This window comes from Gilbertella persicaria (assembly GCF_025201335.1).
Source record: "Gilbertella persicaria strain CBS 190.32 chromosome Unknown B0P05scaffold_67, whole genome shotgun sequence".
In the NCBI taxonomy this organism is placed as follows: Eukaryota; Fungi; Mucoromycota; class Mucoromycetes; order Mucorales; family Choanephoraceae; genus Gilbertella; species Gilbertella persicaria.
Window position 1 is genome coordinate 15,731 of NW_026252028.1, and position 13,148 is coordinate 28,878.

At 38.5% G+C, this 13,148-nt stretch overlaps 7 protein-coding genes across 7 annotated transcripts; 4 read left to right on the top strand and 3 right to left on the bottom strand.

Moving 5' to 3' along the window:
- Positions 1-583: 583 nt before the first annotated feature.
- On the top strand, positions 584-817 carry B0P05DRAFT_480284 (uncharacterized protein; the record flags this gene model as incomplete). Its single annotated transcript, XM_051575119.1, has 1 exon — positions 584-817. A coding segment is annotated over one exon (234 nt), but the record flags the coding sequence as incomplete, so codon positions are not given.
- Positions 818-1,299: 482 nt separating this feature from the next.
- Positions 1,300-1,641, top strand: B0P05DRAFT_575743 (uncharacterized protein; the record flags this gene model as incomplete). The annotated part of the gene is made up of 1 exon (XM_051581661.1): positions 1,300-1,641. One exon carries the CDS (start codon positions 1,300-1,302, stop codon positions 1,639-1,641), a length of 342 nt encoding a protein of 113 aa, XP_051429852.1.
- A 157-nt stretch (positions 1,642-1,798) lies between these two features.
- On the bottom strand, positions 1,799-2,589 carry B0P05DRAFT_628851 (uncharacterized protein). The gene is made up of 2 exons (XM_051583482.1): positions 2,540-2,589; positions 1,799-2,475 (listed from the first exon to the last, which is right to left on the bottom strand). Exon 2 carries the CDS (start codon positions 2,026-2,028, stop codon positions 1,849-1,851), a length of 180 nt encoding a protein of 59 aa, XP_051429853.1. The 5' UTR covers positions 2,029-2,475; positions 2,540-2,589; the 3' UTR covers positions 1,799-1,848.
- Positions 2,590-3,206: 617 nt separating this feature from the next.
- Positions 3,207-4,631, top strand: B0P05DRAFT_562983 (DWNN domain-containing protein). Its single transcript, XM_051580660.1, has 3 exons — positions 3,207-3,431; positions 3,474-3,849; positions 3,896-4,631. The coding sequence occupies exons 1-3, from the start codon at positions 3,257-3,259 to the stop codon at positions 4,608-4,610; spliced, it is 1,266 nt and encodes a 421-aa protein (XP_051429854.1). The 5' UTR covers positions 3,207-3,256; the 3' UTR covers positions 4,611-4,631.
- Positions 4,632-4,643: 12 nt separating this feature from the next.
- Positions 4,644-5,536, bottom strand: B0P05DRAFT_591968 (Nse1 non-SMC component of SMC5-6 complex-domain-containing protein; the record flags this gene model as incomplete). The annotated part of the gene is made up of 3 exons (XM_051582953.1): positions 4,644-5,123; positions 5,173-5,369; positions 5,416-5,536. The coding sequence occupies 3 exons, from the start codon at positions 5,534-5,536 to the stop codon at positions 4,644-4,646; spliced, it is 798 nt and encodes a 265-aa protein (XP_051429855.1).
- Positions 5,537-5,571: 35 nt separating this feature from the next.
- Positions 5,572-6,843, bottom strand: B0P05DRAFT_562988 (uncharacterized protein). The gene is made up of 2 exons (XM_051580661.1): positions 6,298-6,843; positions 5,572-6,245 (listed from the first exon to the last, which is right to left on the bottom strand). Exons 1-2 carry the CDS (start codon positions 6,743-6,745, stop codon positions 5,602-5,604), a joined length of 1,092 nt encoding a protein of 363 aa, XP_051429856.1. The 5' UTR covers positions 6,746-6,843; the 3' UTR covers positions 5,572-5,601.
- A 2,432-nt stretch (positions 6,844-9,275) lies between these two features.
- Positions 9,276-13,137, top strand: B0P05DRAFT_518749 (chitin synthase-domain-containing protein). The gene is made up of 3 exons (XM_051575729.1): positions 9,276-10,055; positions 10,106-11,272; positions 11,324-13,137. Exons 1-3 carry the CDS (start codon positions 9,542-9,544, stop codon positions 12,976-12,978), a joined length of 3,336 nt encoding a protein of 1,111 aa, XP_051429857.1. The 5' UTR covers positions 9,276-9,541; the 3' UTR covers positions 12,979-13,137.
- Positions 13,138-13,148: the final 11 nt, after the last annotated feature.

Below are 13,148 nucleotides of genomic sequence, written 5' to 3' on the forward strand. Positions count from 1 at the left end.
CGATATAATCTCATTTAGCCATTGGTTAGATGTACGTTTGCCATTTGAAAACTACGTTATTTTCAATAGAAACCTTCAATTTTACAGCAATGCTGCTAATTCCTTTGCTCGTGACTTTCAGTCCACATCTCAAACTGAGCAAATGTCGCTTGACACTTCTTTCTATTTAGATGCCACTCATGGCAATTCAAAGAGAAACAGCGAGTCTTGTATAGCCTTGTTATAAAAGACGCTTCGACTGGAAAAGGCTATCATTTGGAATTCATGGGCACATATAATCAAACTGTAGGCACATTAAATCAATGGCTACGTTTTCTTCGAAGCAAAGGCTACTTCAATTCAAAAGCAATCATTATTGACTGCTGCGTAGCAGAATTAAATACCACTAGAGCTTCTTCCCCTGAAGCACAAGTACACTACTGTGGCTTTCACGTATTGAGAGATTAGAAAAAGGCTATGTATAGTAAAGTTAGCCTTACAGCAAACCACACGAAGGAACTCTTGATCGAAGACGATCGTGACACTTTTGACGCTCTCGTTAAAAACGCTTGTTTCCTGGTCAGAGCAGAATTGACGGATTTCTTTTTTGGCCTACCTTATTAGACAGTGGCTACAAATAGAGGAGAAAATTAGCCGCTGGTGTAGGCCAGCTGTGCCTGAAGACGACAGAGGCATGTTGACCAGTAACTACATCGTATCCTGTCACAACCATTTGAAGACGGTCTACTTCTCAAGAAGAAAGGTCAACCGTATTGATCAGTTAGTTTTCATTTTGGCCAACGATGTGAAGTTCTACTTCACCGAGGAAAGAGAATGAATCTTGTTGAACAATAGTCAAATGCGCCCTCGAGAAAACCAGCAGGCAAAGCGTGCCTATACTGCGGATCAAGTTCCTGCCGAATAATTAGCTAATCTCATCAAGTATTCTGTTGAGCAAGGTACTGATGGCAGCAATGTAGGCGGTGAATGGCATGTACACACCTTGACTTTGATCGAGAGAGAACACATGGTTGTAGTAGAGTCAGACTGTATTATAAGCTGCAGTTGTCCTGACTTTACAAGACATCACTTTCCTTGCAAGCATATGTATCTCTCGAAGAGATACACTTCTGTTCGTTTGTTGTATGACGATTAAAGAAATGCAAGAGTTTTGGATCCGAACAGAAACAGCAGAAGTATTACACAAGTAGATGTAGATGGTATTGGCATATCACTCAAAACTCAATCGAGCCTTATAAGCTAATCCTATTTTTTGTAGAATATAAAGAAGTAGATGTCGATGTTAACAATGAAGAGCCCATGGACACTGTTGATCAGCTGCGTCAGCAGTTCCAGTTTGATGATAGCGGTTTGGACTTCTTTGGTGCCCAAGACGACATCGAAGCTGAAAAAGATGTAGATGAAACTCAAGAAGAAGAACAGAGACTACGTGACTATAGAAATAGTCTCATTGATCTCAATTCTTCTAGAATAAGGACTCTTTATGATCAAAGACGCGATCTTGAAACGTCAAAGAGATCAAATGTCATGACCGAAGAAGAATTCAATGAGATCGCTTCAGTAGTCGAATTGGCAATTACAAGAATTGACAGTGTTGTTAATAGACATCCAAGTCTATTTAAGGTCTCCTTTTTAACATAAAATAAAATACACTCATGCTAAATGGAGATTCATCAGGCCGCAAAAAAGCCATGAAATTTATGCATTCTGAAAAATAAAAGCTTCTGTTCCTCACAAACGAATTAGAAGATGTTCACTCCCAACAACTCAACTAGCCGTCGCTCTTACCAAGAGCTTGAAGAAGAAAAAATACTGGGGCGTTTATTATCTCAACAAAGTGCGTCTTTCTCAAAATGTGATCAGTTCCACCGTTGATCTGTCTAGATCGACTGTACAAACAATTATCAAACGAATCAAGAAAACTGGTTCACCTTTACCAGGAACAGCACCAGGCCCAAAGCCCAAGATAACTAAGAAGGGTTTAGCTCTTTTAAAGTTGATGATCTTGAGGGATCCATTCCTTACCATTGACAAGGTAAAAATGGAATGAAAGGCTCAAGGAGTCGAGGTGAGTCATCTAACTGTTATTCATTATTTGATCAGTTGGGTTTCCGTTCTTATTACGCTGCTCATAAGCTAGCTCTAAGTGAGGGAAACAAGAAGACTCACCTACAATGAACCAAGGGTCATGTCAATTGGACTGAAGACCAGTGGAGAAGCATGATCTGGTCGGATGAGTCTCGCTACTCTGTAAAGGGCAACGATAGCGGCATCCGAGTGCTTAGAGAGGTTGGTGAGAAGTATAAGGATGCCAACATTATCCCTACTACCAAGTGGGGTAAGGGTAGTGTGATGATTTGGAGCTGTTTTTGGTCTAGTGATGTTGACCCTCTCATGGCCTTGGAAGGCCCTGATCAATAAATCAAAGCTAGAAGATTAATCCAAACTTGGCATGTGTTCTTGACACAATCGCAGCTTTGTAAGTGGTAATATTCATTGGAAAAAGAACTAAAGCTTGGTATGGGGTCTTGGAACTCACCTCTTTTGATATGAAAAAATCTGAAGTGCATGTACAAGCCAGTGTCGTTCATGGTCTTATCAAAGCCATATACAAGGCTGATGCTCACCATTCTCCTCACTGTAGAAACATTAAGAGCAATCATGGCAATACAAGACCAGATTACCTTGTAAATGTATGGCAAAATAGGGTGTACAAGTACCCTCAATGGCTTTGGTGAGTACAGAACTGGTTCTGCATATGACAAGAATGTGAATTGAGGCCTGTACAAGATTACCTTGTATTCAAAGATGGGTATAGATGAAAAGAATCTGAAGTCTATACTTTTCTTCTTTTTGATAAAGGCATTAAAGTCATTTTCTTTGTCATGTTGAGAGTCTGTGGGATTTAGTCTTTTTGCGAATGTTTGAGAAATTACTATTCCTACAACAATTACCAGATTCAAAGATATCAATAATTCCTTTGACGATATGGGCAATGTAAGACGAATTTACAAATATTACTGTCATAAAATTGAACAAAATCAACCTGTCCCAACATTGCCATGATCTGCCATTGATGACTTAACTAAAACAAACAAAGAAAGCTAAGCAATCCTACAGTTAATAAAAATATGTATTAATATATTAAGAAAAACCACATAAAGAGCCCCTACTGCCGCTGAATTCACGGCGCAATCTTTAAATGTGTAGGAGTTTATGCTTTTTTTTTCTTTTTCTTTTTCTTTTTCTTTAAATCATGTCTGTCATTTACTATAAGCTTCGTTCAGCCAAGGATTCAGATTACGATGTATTTACATTTGATGGGCCAGGAGCCACAGTTTTTGATTTAAAACGCGAGATCATCAGAGCAAAGAAATTTGGAAAAGGGACAGACTTTGATCTTGCTGTTTACAATGCTCAAACCGACGAAGGTATGTTCAAATGAAAGGATCGTAAAAACTAACAAACTATAGAATACAAGGACGACATGTTTGTGGTGCCAAGAAACACATCTGTGATTGTACGTCGACTACCAGCAGCAAGACCAGGCAAAGGAACAGCACAACGATATGTTTTAGGTGTATTACCGACCGATGGAAAAGGTGTCGTTAAAGGTGTGCCGAGTACAGGTGGCCCAACTGGTGCAGCTAGTGGAGGAGGACCTATAGGTGGCAGAAATATGGTACTGAACGCTCAAAGACAGCAGCCAAAGCCTTCTTTTTCGCAAAACATTGATGGCTCAACAGAAGAAACAAATGCACCTCATGACGATTCCGAAGAAGCACGTATTCAAGCCATGTTCCAACAAACAACAGATTCATGGGGCGCCATGCAAGAGAGATTGGCTGAGTAAAGCAGACATAAAATAGCATGCTGAATACTTACGTTTATTTAGACAACAGTATATTCCATATAACAACCGTGGTGGAGACAATAGACGTGGTAGAGGAGGACATCAAGCAGGTACGAGCGGCGCAACGCATGCAGGCACCGGTAACAGAGAGGATGCACAGCAACCGCAAATGCCACAAAGAGTGCCACCACCAACCTATGTTTGCTATCGGTGTGGACAAAAGGGTCATTATATCAACCAATGTCCTACTAATGGCGATAAAGATTATGACAAACATCCTAGAATAAAGCGTACAACAGGTATTCCACGTAGCTTCCTTAAAGTAATTGAAGAACCCAAGAATGCAGTCAAGGCAGGTACAGGTGGTCTGATGGTAACACCTAAAGGTGACATTGTTGTTGCACAAGCAGACTCGACCTCTTGGGATAAGCATGTCCAAAAGGCAGCTACGACTATTGGGTTGGGTGTATCTTCTGCAGGTGATTTAATGGACTGGTATGAATCTATTCCTGTACCCAAGCATTTTGCATGCCCTATCTGTCAGGGTCTAATAAGAGAAGCCACTATTACGCCTTGTTGTGGTGCTAGTTTCTGTGATGAATGTATTCGTGCTCATCTTATGGATCATGATTTTAGTTGTCAAGACTGTCAACAGTCTATTCAAAATGGCCTTGATGGCCTTATTCCTAATATTGATGTAAGGGAATCCATTGATAACTATGTAAGAAACTATGTTCATAACAACTACAAAGAATAATAATAATAATAATAATAATAATAAAAAGACAGTTTATTGATCCTCTTCCTCTTCCTCTTCTTCACTCTGGTAATCAGGATTCATGGCTGTTTCAGGCAACCCCAAGCCAAACGTATTTGTTCTTGACCAAGGAGCAGTACACGCAGGACATACAGGGTTAGTAGCATTCTTGAATTGACTCTCTGCACAGTATTTGTGAATACGTACATTACAATTCGTGTTTGTACAACATTCACCCATAGTGACTACATCTAAACAGAAAGTGCATTCTTTCATGGCTTCACCATATTGTTCACGAAGATAGCCTTGCAGCTCAGCAATACCACGGGTATCAATATAGTATACGCCTTTTTCTAATTCAAAAGCAAGCCATTTTTCTTTGACCAATTGATCCAATACTTCTTGAGCTTCTTTGCTAGTTAGATTGGTAGGTGTGATCTTGCTTGCTAATCGAATAGCTGTCATGGACTTGATCGCAAAGTTTTCGTCTTCTGCATTGACTATTTTGTTGAGCTATGTGATCATTTTAGTTGTTTTGTGTTAATCAGTGGTGAGATCTTACTAACTCACGAATATAAGCAAGTTCTTTAGGTGAAAATGTAGTTGCGATCTCTGTCATTGGATCTTGCTTCAGATTGATATAACTCAAGAATGCTTCTCCAGTGCGTTCATCATGAGAAATACGGAGTGAAAAGTCAAGTTCTTCTAGTTCTTTATTAATGGCAGCAATAAACAATGGGTAGTCTGTTTCTGAACCCACTATTATCAAATGAGTGATTGTTCGTATTGTTCTATATTGCTTTACCTTGTGTAACTTGCCCTACTCTCTCATACAGTCTATGTGCCTCTGATTCAGTGATAATTCGCTTAGACAACATGGCTTGTATAAACAAACGGTGTGAATCATTATAGTTTTGATTAGCCATTTAGTAAACACGAAAAAAGACTTTTTTATTATTATTATTATTATTACGATGGATTCAGATTCAGATTAAACAAAGGAATTTAAAAGATCTTCAGGCGTATTGGACTGTTGCCAATCTAAACAATCAACCAAGAATGGACTCCAAGTGTTATTTTTAACTGGCTCATAATGAGTTGTTTGTAAATAATGATTTACAGGTTCTGGTGTAGCAGAAGGTGAGATGGTTAAATCCCGCACAAAGCAGTCAGGTACAATCACTAATTTAGAGGCTAACTCGGGTGCCTGAGATACAAGCTCCAACAAGGATTGTCGAAGGTGATCATGAGAACCTTGTAAGGCATGTGAAATAGACTCAGGATGGCTTGCTTGTTGATTTTCTGTAAAGTCATTGCATCGCACCCATTCAGATTCACCTTGTGAACGCATACTGAAAGAGACAGATTGGACACCAATCTCCAATTGTCCTATGTCTAACTGGATTTGGCCTAAGCGAATATGTCGAATTTGGTCATAATCAATCTCGATACGAAACTGATGACCAGCATCTTGAACTTGCCAGATCAACTGACGTGAGCAAGGATCACTATAGCAGTAAAGATCCCATTCATGAAGGTTGAGCTGCCTTGCAAATCTCGCCCATGTACCAATACGAATATTTTGGACAGCAAAAGAAACAAACGATTTAGGATGACTGGGTTGTGGTGGATTATCTAAGAATTTTAAGGAGTGTTAATCAATAGACTAAAATGGAAATGATGTTACTTTGTGATTCAACAATGTGAATGCCTTCCGACATGGCTCTTTTGGTTGGAACAGCAAATGTGACTGAAGATCTTTCAGGTTTTGAGCTTGATCTTGGTCTACGTTTCATTAGAGGGGATTCTTTTTGCGCTAATAATAGTAAGGATTGGGACCTCTTTTGATGAGATTGTGATAAATCCACCCAGCCAGTTCTGACATTAGGCACAAGTGAAGGCGCTCCAGGTGAAAGTGCTTCTAATTTGCGTGCTTTGGCTCTTCTGTTCTGAAACCATATCTGTACTGTTCTTTCAGTCACGCCGAGTTCTTGAGCCAATTGTACACGGGTGGTTGCATCGGGAAGTGTGTTGGTAACAAATGCTTCTTGAAGTACGGCAACTTGACTAGGTTTCAAATGCGTTCTTCTTCTGGTAGTAGCAGAATAGGGTTTGCTCATATTTATGTTCATCATTTTATATGTATATATATATATATATGTGTGTGTGTGTGTGTGTGTTCTCTTTTGAATGTCAAAAACTATGTATAGAATGCGTGGACCAGCACGAAATATAGAGAAGTTTATAAGAAGTGTGTGAGAGAGAGTGAGAGAAAGAAAGAAAGAAAAGAAAGGTGATAATTAATTTTATGCTTTTATAGTAAGCACAATAATGGGAAGAGGAGGCTGAGAAAAAAAAACCCAAAAAAAAGGGAGATTTACTGTATAAAAGTTATAGCTAAGGAGTGGAGAGAGGGAAAGGAAATAAAGTTGATTTTGGAATCGATTTTGATAGACTTTTCTCTCTTTTGTTTTGTTTTATTTGCGTTTCATCATTTCCCTCCTCTTCTCCTTGGCAAAACTTGAATAGTTGAGTTTTAATCTCTGAGTATTATGCAGTTTGTCTTTTTAAAGAAGGAAAAAAGATTAGGGACATGCTAAAATACACACAATAAAAAGAGAAAAAGGATGATGTTTACTTAGATTTCCTTAAACAAACATACATGACATATGCAGCTTGGTAAAAGCCAATATGAAGCAACTTGTCAATAATGCTATTCATTGCTCCATGTTCTTTTAAGCTTAAAGAATTAAACATTCGGTGATATTTCTCTTAGAAAAAGCTATTAATAGCTTTCTGCAAGTATTTCAAAGGCGGCGTCATATCATTTAATAAATGCCATCATTGAAATTAATTACCAACTTCTTGTCCAGTTTTTATAGGCATAAATGGTGCTACCCATTTGAGTGTCACAAACTACGTCTTTACTGTCAAAACCTCGTGTAGAATTAGAATCATCGAGAATAATAGCTTACCGAAGGATTTTATAGACAAAAAGAAGGAGTTTGAATATGCTGATAAAGGTCCTTTTTCACTCTAAGAAGATGAACACATGGACTGGATAAGGCTAAAATGATCTCAAGTACAGACTTGTCAGTAACAAGTAATCATCAAAATTATTTTACAAACACAAGTAGTACAGTCATTGTTTAAAAAGTAACAAACAACTTTACACTTTGAAACAAATGACACATACACACAAGAAGTTGAATGAACCAACACAAATTATTTTCTGCTTATCAAATCAAACTCAATTCTAGGCACCGTGCTTAAAAGTTCTTTCTGATTGGATAGATACTTATTAATCAATCAGGCACACAAGACTAGTGTCGAATCATATCTTTTTTTTAGAAAAAAAAAGACCAGACAATCGGATTTTCCCTGATAGACTATATATAGTTTAACTAGTACTAGAGAGAGAGAGAGAGAGAGAGAGAGAGAGAGAGAGAGAGAGAGAGAGAGAGAGAGAGAGAGAGAGAGAGAGACTGTGATTTATATCGGTAAATAATAAGTTATTAGTGTGTAGTTTATCAGCGACTATCAGTCATTTTTTTTCTATTTTGACAACAATAAGCATAGGATAAGCCTATCAGCAACAAGAAGACAATCAGCTATTCATTCTGTCATATGCAAACGAAATAAGAACTCAGGAGCTCATGGCAATTGTTGGTTTTTTACGACGCTCAGACACCATCGTGTTATTCCTAAAATTGATCGCTGGTCGTACGGAAGAGGTACAAAAGTCTTTAGAACTGGTTTCACCAATCGACATATTTATTTGCACTAATAGCATATAGCAAGAAGACGATAATGAAGGCAACTTTTAAGATTCAGATGTATAAAGTGTAACAAAATAGACTTGGCAGTTTAAAAGCTTGGCCAATACTATGTCTGTTGGATGTATAGTCACAAACTCATCCGAATGCACAGTGTGTCTAAAGAAAAGGGAGAGAAAGAGAAAGAAAGAGAGAACGTGAAAATTGCAGTATTTATATTTGTTCTAAGGATTCGCAGGAATCTTTCTTTTTGTTTGAAATACCATTGACTCTTTATGTTGCACATTACGCGTTTGAGAGTCGTGTTCAATTTCCTCAATTTGTTACAACAGTTGGTTTGATCACATAGAATGTAACTTTAATGATTTCATTGTTACCTGCAACCAACTTACTCTATTTTTTTCTTTATCTCGAGTGCAGTAACGAGAAACTATAAAGCATCTCTATGCATGCAAATAGACAATTAAAAGACTTCTCTCTTTTGCTCTTCTTATTCTTTATACACTATGGTAGATAGTCAGTATCAATAATGGCGTATAATCTAAGCGGAGATCATGTACTGTAACACACTTCTATTTGAATCATTGTTTTATTGCAAGAAGGGGTTGAATTTATCGATTGTCTTGTTTTTGGGTCTAAACAAAATACATTCTATGTTTCGCTTTCTATTTTCTTTATAGTCAAATATACTCAACCCCTGATCTGCTTAACCAAAGACTAAAAAAATCAATAGGAGTAGATGATAATGAAGGAGTTATAAATCTAGACTTACAAAAAGGATGATTGTACAAGGTAAATAAAAAGACCGCTTTGGGAATAACCAAGTTCATCTTCTTTGGCCTTTAGTCCTGTCATTTAAAAAAAAAAAAGATAAAAATAGCTCTATTTTGTTTATTTTTTTTAAGGCTTTTTTCAGTCTTAGATCCCCGTATAAATATAATCACTTTAGATATATTTCTTCTTCTTTTTCTTTTCTTTAATTATACTTTCTTTTTCTCCCCTTTCCTTTCTTCTCCCTCTTTGCTTTCTTTCTTTCTTTTTTATAAGCTCCTATTTCTTATAGACAAGAATTAAAGCGTCTTTTTATTTATTTATTTATTGTCGCTCCTCCTATCAAATAGATTAAACAAAGAAAGAAAGATCGAGACATAAGCAATGTCACCAACTGAACAGCCACAATATGGTTATCAACCACCCGCTGACAACAATTATCATTATAATACCGGTGCCTCTACAACGTCGATTGGACGTCGTCCTACAACATTAGGAAGAGCACCTACTCGTCGTATTGTACCTGGCGCCAACTCAATTGCCAATGCAAGCCACAACATCCAACGAGGTCGTACACTGATTCGTCCTGATCGCTACCAAGAACCTGCACCACTCTTAACAGGTAAACCTACCACAAGTCAAAGTGTATTTGATCCATGGGTATTATTCTCTCGTATCGTCACATTTTGGGCATTGCCTCCTATGTTGAGGGCTTTCAAGATGCCTGATGCTGGTATGCAACAAGCTTGGAGAGAAAAGATTACCTTGTGTTTCATTATTGCCTGTATGGGTGGGTTTGTGGCGTTTATCACTGTCGGCCTCAACTCTACTCTATGTCCTTCAGATCAATCTAATAATCAGCAAAATTATGCTTCTTATAACGATACGATTAATTCTCGTAAGTTAAAAAAAAAGATTAGGGTTTCTAAATTAACTCCTTTAAAATAGCCAATTTAGTGGGTGTTTTAGGTTGGCAATTTGATGTAACCAATGCTACTTCTACGGGTGGACTCGATTTTGCCAGTCTAGCTCAAGTGCCTGGTACAGACATCACACACTATTTTACACATGGTACAAGTCTTTCTGAATGTACTAATCCCGGTAACACAGCCACTGCTGGCTATCTTGCTGTTACCTATAATCCTTGTTCTGCTGATAATGGCTTTAATGGCTGCAGTTATGGCGAAGCCACCACAGCCTACCTTCAACAAACCTATGGACTTGTCAATTCTTCTCGCCAGGTTGGTTTTGATTGGAATCAATTCGCTCAGTTCAACTTGACAAATTATTTTGTGATTGATGGCAATGTACTCAATATGGATCCTTATATCAATGCTTATCCTACAGCCAACCCTTCTGATGAATTGGATATTTTGATCCGTGGTATCCTCAACAACACATTTGCTGAAGGTGGACGTGATGGCACAAAGATGTTTTTCAGAAAGGCTGAATTCAAAGCAGCCGTCAATTGTCTTGTTCAGAAATACAGAGCAGGTCATATCGATAAAAAGACAACAGGCTGTTTCGTCTCTAGTATTGTGTTGGTTTGTTCATTGGCTGTGGTGTTGGCTATTGTCTTGGCACGCTTCTTTATGGCCTTGATTTTCTCTTGGTTCATCTCTCGTAAATTGTCACGTACACCTCCTCCTGCACCTCGATCTGCTGCTGCGAATACAGGCACGATGGGAAGTCAGACCATGGAAATGTCTAACTTTAACAACAATGACATGTTTCCAAGAGCTGATTCAGCAACCACGGTCAATGCTGTTGCTGCTGCTGGCGCAGGCGCAGCTGTGAAACGCGTTGAAGTAGGAAATGATTTGTTCACTGTGATGTTGATTACTTGTTATTCCGAAAATACTGAAGGCATCAGAGCCACCGTCGAGTCACTTTCCGCCACGGACTATCCTGACGACCGCAAGTTGCTGTTCTTGATTGCAGATGGTATTATTACTGGTCATGGTGAGACTATGTCTACGCCTGATATGTGTTTGTCTTTGATTACATTTGATGAAAGTAACCCAAGTGCAAAAGACCCTGAGGCCATGCCTTATATTGCTGTTGCTGTTGGCGCCAAACAATTCAACTGTGCGAAAGTGTATGCTGGTCATTATGGTAAGTGGGTTTCCTCAGCCATTATTTATTTATTTGTGGTTTTTGTTTTAGTTTGTAAAGGCCACAAGGTTCCTATGATTCTTGTTGTAAAATGCGGTAATCCTGATGAACAAGGAAAGCCTAAGCCTGGTAATCGTGGTAAACGTGACTCTCAACTTATTTTGATGAACTTCTTCAGCAGAGTCACTTACAATGACCGTATGACTCCACTTGATTATGATTTGTTTAGAAAGATTCAATGGCTAATGGGTGTTACGCCTGATTACTTTGAACTGTGTCTCATGGTGGATGCCGATACCAAAGTCTATCAAACATCTATGCGACTATTAGTGAACTGTATGGTCAATGATAACTTGATTATGGGTCTCTGTGGTGAAACAAAGATTGCTAATAAGCGTGATTCTTGGGTTACTGCTATTCAAGTGTATGAATACTTTATTTCCCATCATTTAGCTAAAGGGTTTGAAGCTGTGTTTGGTGGTGTTACTTGTTTACCTGGTTGTTTCTGTATGTACCGTCTCAAAGCTCGTAAGGGTGATGGTGATTGGGTGCCTATTATCACAAAGCCCGAAATTGTTCAAGAATACTCATCCAATACCATTGATACCTTGCACCAAAAAAACTTGCTGTTACTTGGTGAAGATCGTTTCTTGACGACGCTTATGCTTCGTAACTTTCCCTTCCGTAAAATGGTCTTTACACCTCAAGCTATCTGTAAGACCATTGTGCCTGATGAATTCAAAGTGTTGCTCTCTCAACGTCGTCGTTGGATTAACTCTACTATCCACAACTTGTTTGAACTTGTCCTTGTCCGTAACCTCTGTGGTACTTTCTGTTTCTCTATGCAGTTTGTTGTCATGATGGATCTGGTCGGTACGCTCACTTTACCTGTGGCTATTGTCTTGACTGTGGTGCTTATTATCAACATGGCCAGATCGACTATTGATAGTTTCAGTGCTGCTATTCCGTTGATTTTGTTGATCATTGTCTTGTTTTCGCCTGCGTTCTTGATCTTGATTACCACACGTAAATGGGTCTATTTGATGTGGATGTTTGTTTATTTGTGCGCTTTGCCCATTTGGAACTTTGTCTTGCCTGTCTATTCTTTCTGGCACTTTGATGATTTCTCTTGGGGTGAAACTCGTAAAGTAGAAGGTGAGACCAAGGACGATCATTCAAAGAAAGACGGTGTGTTTGATCCATCCAAAGTACCTCTGAAACGATGGGAAGACTATGAACGTAAGCGCGTTCGAACCAATAAACGTCGTGAGCGTAAAGAAAGACAAATGCGTGAAATGGGCGCTACTCATTTAACACACGGCATGATGAATGGCGAAGAAGACGAGTCAAAACGCGGACTACTAGTGAGCCCTGCTGATGACGATGATGCTACTTCTCATATATCTTATCAAACAGATATGTCAAACAATCCGGCTCATTACTTTGATCCCTCTAAAGAAGCACCTGCCAAAGCAGGTTCCGGCTATTACCCAACCTATAGACCTCAATCCATGGCACCTCCTAGAAGTAATATACCATTGCAACCTACCCCTACTGCACCTGGTCCATGGGGCCCTCAACAACAAAATTATGCCAATACACAGCCTACATCTCCTTCTTCACCACATCAAATGAGTCCTCAAGGTCAATATGTTAATACTCGACCTAATCCTACAAACAATCAACAAGGTCCTTATGGGTTTTAATCTATATTGAACTTTTCTTTCTTCTTTTTTTTGTGTATCTTTAGTCTTGAGCATTTTATATCATTTACACATACACATACACACACATACATATATATATATACATATATATACATACACAATATACACACCCACTTTTTATATATATATTAAAAAAAATAAAACTCCTC

What these genes read in the sequence shown, in the direction of transcription:
- B0P05DRAFT_628851 (XM_051583482.1), bottom strand. Translation starts at nt 2,028, where the DNA reads ATGGTAAGGAATGGATCCCTCAAGATCATCAACTTTAAAAGAGCTAAA.
- B0P05DRAFT_562983 (XM_051580660.1), top strand. Translation starts at nt 3,257, where the DNA reads ATGTCTGTCATTTACTATAAGCTTCGTTCAGCCAAGGATTCAGATTAC. An exon ending in CAATGCTCAAACCGACGAAG is followed by an intron (nt 3,432 to 3,473) that starts GTATGTTCAAAT and finishes AACAAACTATAG; the next exon opens with AATACAAGGACGACATGTTT. An exon ending in ATGCAAGAGAGATTGGCTGA is followed by an intron (nt 3,850 to 3,895) that starts GTAAAGCAGACA and finishes ACGTTTATTTAG; the next exon opens with ACAACAGTATATTCCATATA.
- B0P05DRAFT_562988 (XM_051580661.1), bottom strand. Translation starts at nt 6,745, where the DNA reads ATGATGAACATAAATATGAGCAAACCCTATTCTGCTACTACCAGAAGA. An exon ending in TCACATTGTTGAATCACAAA is followed by an intron (nt 6,246 to 6,297) that starts GTAACATCATTT and finishes TAAAATTCTTAG; the next exon opens with ATAATCCACCACAACCCAGT.
- B0P05DRAFT_518749 (XM_051575729.1), top strand. Translation starts at nt 9,542, where the DNA reads ATGTCACCAACTGAACAGCCACAATATGGTTATCAACCACCCGCTGAC. An exon ending in TAACGATACGATTAATTCTC is followed by an intron (nt 10,056 to 10,105) that starts GTAAGTTAAAAA and finishes CCTTTAAAATAG; the next exon opens with CCAATTTAGTGGGTGTTTTA. An exon ending in AGTGTATGCTGGTCATTATG is followed by an intron (nt 11,273 to 11,323) that starts GTAAGTGGGTTT and finishes TTTTTGTTTTAG; the next exon opens with TTTGTAAAGGCCACAAGGTT.